Raw genomic sequence first — 4,289 nt, forward strand, 5'->3', positions numbered from 1 at the left:
ACGCTATTTACCAAGATATTAGACCATATGCAAAAAGGTCCCTTCATATCTTTGATCAAAAAATGAAAAAAAATAAATCTATTTTTGTGAGTCATACTGCGACTTAAATTATTAAAAATAGACTCTTTAAAAGAAGAGAAATTGTTGAAATATTGCGAAGCCTAAAAATTTGAAAATTAAAAGGCTTTTTAGCCAAAATGGTTTATGAGATTTGTATAACTCCTCACATTGGTCCTTGAGATTTGAAACCAATAAAAATGGTTATTGAGATTGTCCATCATCAATCATTTTGGTCATTTCATGAAAAATCTCCATTAAATAAGAATAAAATAACAAAAATACCTTTAATTTTTTGTCAATCATTTTGGCATATTGTTGTTAAATTGAGGGTATTTTTGTCATTGTAATCCTTATTTAACATAATTTTTCACATAATGACCAAAATGATTGAGGGTGAACAATCTCATAAACCACTTCTATTGATTTCAAATCTCAAAGATTAAAATAAAGAGTTATACAAATATCAATGATCATTTGGTTAAAAAGCCATTAAAATTGACTTTTAACAGGAATATAAATAAATAATGATTTTGACAAGGACCAAAGAATCCGACACTAAGCCAGATTTGACCGCGTCCACTACCCGCTATATTTCACATTTGTTTGGCCACGCCGTCCAATTCAACGTCTTTCGTTTGCCCTCCATCTTTCTTTCTTTTCTTTTTCCTTTCTAATTTTCCAATTTTTTAATTTGCTTCTACGCGCACCAAAATCCAATATATAAACAAAATGAAACTCTCCAAACTAATAAGCTTTAATCCAGCAAAATAGGAGGAGAGAGAGATAACAATTGCTTAGTCCTAGAGAGAGAGAAAGAGTTAGAGAGAGGGGGGGACAAACAACAAGAAACACAGGTTGTATTTGGACGTGGAGGGAGGCCCTTACGTTATCCTTCTCCTCCGTTTTGTGACCACTTAGTTCCACTCCCACTCTCCATTCCTCCAATCCAATCCAATCCGACCCAACCATCTGGGTATCTCCAATGGCGACTTGGGTCCTCTCAGAATGCACCCTAAAACCTCTCCCTAAATTCTACTCACATCCCAGAAACGCCCTCGCCTCAAAACCGTCCGCCCTCCGGCCATTCCCCAATGTGAGGAGCACCAATCTTTTGGGGTTCAGAGGGGCAAAATGGTCACTCAATGTGAGTGCCCCATTGCGGGTCCCATCCGTGGATGTGGAAGACAATGGGAGAGTGAGCACTAATGGGGTTGGAGACGGTGGTGAATTTGACCCCGGTGCCCCTCCCCCCTTCAATTTGCGTGACATCAGAGCTGCCATTCCCCAGCATTGCTGGGTTAAGGACCCCTGGAAATCTATGAGCTATGTGGTCAGAGATGTGGCTGTGGTTTTTGGGATGGCGGCGCTTGCAGCTTACTTTAACAATTGGGCTGTTTGGCCTCTCTACTGGTTTGCTCAGGGCACCATGTTCTGGGCTCTCTTTGTTCTTGGACATGATTGGTACGTAAAGTTTGCTCTCATTTTGTTGAATTATCCATTTTTACACGTTTTTTAAATGAGTGTATTTATCCACGTTAATTATCGTTAGTTGAGTTTAAGTTTCATGTCGATTCTCTAGATCAACTAACACTAATTCAATTGGCAATTAATGATGCTTACATCACGTAAGGGACGATGAGCAAAAATGTACATTTTCTGATTCGGGATTCAGACCTCTTGAATTGCACGCTTCTTGAGTTAGGCTAGTTGGCCGACGTAGGGTGCATGCTCTTTTGCACTCAAGTTTGAATCCTCATCAATGTAGATTAAAGTGGTTTGAAATATGGGTCAGAAAAAAATAAAATTTGAATGCTTCCTCTGCTTGCATTGTGTTTTTTTTTTTTTTTTTTTTTTTAATCTGCAATTTTTCTTAGCCTACTGATGTGAATTGTTTGTTGTTTTGTTTGTGCAGTGGCCACGGAAGCTTTTCGAATAATCCGAAGCTGAATAGCGTGGTCGGTCATCTTCTTCATTCTTCAATCCTTGTCCCATACCATGGATGGTTAGTTTGTTTCTGAGAATAATCCTGTCCAGTCCAGTCCTGAATAAGTTATCCTGTTCTTATGACAACATGTAACAAAACTTGCATGGTAACAGTTAGCCCTTTACTGTCACAGGAGAATTAGCCACAGAACTCATCATCAGAACCATGGACACGTCGAAAATGACGAGTCTTGGCATCCGGTGAGCTTCCATTTGTGTCTAACTCTGTTCTTAATTCGGCTTATCAAATTGTTCATCGTATAGATCTTTTTTTTTCTTAACTTTGAAGAAGTAAGTTATTTCGCTTTTGTCATTCGGTCATTTAATTAGTCTCATCTGATTTGCAGTTGCCTGAGAAAATTTACAAGAGTTTGGACAAGATGACTCAGATATTCAGGTTCACCTTGCCATTCCCCATGCTTGCTTATCCTTTCTATCTGGTGAGCCTTCCGCTTCTCGCATCTTGCTTCTCGTTACTTACACGAATAATGAGCTCTGGATGTCTTTTTCTGATATGTTTTGGTGTATGCTACTGATTTCAATCACAGTGGAATCGAAGTCCGGGAAAGAGTGGCTCCCATTATGATCCAAACAGCGAATTGTTTCTCCCAAATGAAAGGAAAGACATCATCACTTCCACTGCCTGTTGGGCAGCAATGGCTGCGCTGCTAGTCGGTCTGTCTTTCACAATGGGACCTGTCCAAGTGCTTAAGCTCTACGGCGTTCCATACTGGGTAGGTTCCATTTCTTTATGCTTGTGCTTCTGTATTGTTGGCATAAAACGAAAGTGTCTTCCGAGTCTTCTCTTATCTTCTCTCATCTTAAAATTGTTTCATTGAATTTACTTTCAAATGCAGATGTTTGTCTTGTGGTTGGACTTAGTTACTTACTTGCATCACCATGGCCACGAGGACAAGCTTCCATGGTATCGTGGGAAGGTAAAGTGTTCGATTTCATCAACTATCCGAGCAATGCAACTGCTTTAGCACTTCCTAAAATGTACGTGGCTAATCTTTGGTTTCTTTATCTATGAAACAGGAATGGAGTTATCTAAGAGGAGGATTGACAACCATTGATCGCGACTACGGATGGATCAACAACATCCATCATGATATCGGAACTCATGTCATACATCATCTCTTCCCTCAAATCCCACATTACAACTTAATAGAAGCAGTGAGTAGCACTTCAACCTAGACTCTCCGGCCGAAAATCAATTCAATTTGGTACCCCATTCTGATTCTCAATTCCTTTCGTTTGTTTGTTTCAGACCGAGGCAGCTAAGCCTGTGCTTGGGAAGTACTACAGAGAACCGAAAAAATCAGGGCCTCTCCCACTTCACCTACTGGGAGTCCTTGTAAGAAGCTTTAAACGCGATCATTACGTGAGTGACACTGGGGATGTTGTATATTATCAAACCGATAAGGAACTTGCCGGGTCAGCGGTATCAGAATGAAGATGTGAAGTTTTGAGGTACGACGAATGAAGCGTTACAGCGTACCAAAGGATTCAATTTGCTTTAACCCCCGGACAGTTTCCCAGCTCTGCATAACTAGTCTTACTTTAGCACCCATTCTTTCTTCACATACTTTGTATTGAGGTAGTTGTGAAATAAAAGAAGAAAAAATCTGTCCTCTTTCCTGCTAGAAATCTCTCTCCATCTCAATGTCTTTCCCCGACACACACTGGCACTGCAGGCAAAAAGCAATAGCCACGGAAAAATTTAGTTAAGCGCTTTAGTAACGGTTTTCGTTGCAAAGAAAAGGAAGAAGATAATAAGGAAAATTAATCAAAATGGTTTGAAAACTTTGAGTTTTAACGATAAAGATAAAATAAATAGTAAAGTGAACATGATTGATTTTTAGTGTAAAAATATGGTTTACTGCTTTTCAGCATGAAATTTTTAATATTTCCATGGTGTCATCTCAGAAAACTTACGCAAAAAATGTACCATTCATTAAGAATACAATAATAATAAAGCTTTTTCTCATTAAATGAGATCGGCTATGTGAATCTTAGAACGCTATTGCGCTCGGTTATGTGTCACGTCTTCTGTTAAATCGAAGTACTCTAAATCTTTTCTTAGAGTCTATTCATTAAGTATAAATAAATAAGTAAATAAATAATATTATTTTAGCTATACCTTTAAGCATTAGCCTCTTTAAAACTAAAAAATTAATCTGGTCCCAACTTCTGCTTTATAAGTTTTACCGTATAATTCCACTTACAAAAAAAATCTGCCTACC

General features: G+C 38.5%; 1 protein-coding gene across 1 annotated transcript; it reads left to right on the forward strand.

The window, feature by feature from the left end:
- Positions 1-822: 822 nt before the first annotated feature.
- Positions 823-3,693, forward strand: LOC103958619 (omega-3 fatty acid desaturase, chloroplastic). Its single transcript, XM_009370905.3, has 8 exons — positions 823-1,521; positions 1,973-2,062; positions 2,178-2,244; positions 2,391-2,483; positions 2,592-2,777; positions 2,901-2,981; positions 3,082-3,219; positions 3,314-3,693. The coding sequence occupies exons 1-8, from the start codon at positions 1,043-1,045 to the stop codon at positions 3,497-3,499; spliced, it is 1,320 nt and encodes a 439-aa protein (XP_009369180.2). The 5' UTR covers positions 823-1,042; the 3' UTR covers positions 3,500-3,693.
- The last annotated feature ends 596 nt before the right edge of the window (positions 3,694-4,289 follow it).

Source organism: the organism of the source record quoted next, unplaced genomic scaffold, assembly GCF_019419815.1.
Source record: "Pyrus x bretschneideri cultivar Hongxiangsu unplaced genomic scaffold, Pyrus_bretschneideri_v1 Contig332, whole genome shotgun sequence".
In the NCBI taxonomy this organism is placed as follows: domain Eukaryota; kingdom Viridiplantae; phylum Streptophyta; class Magnoliopsida; order Rosales; family Rosaceae; genus Pyrus; species Pyrus x bretschneideri.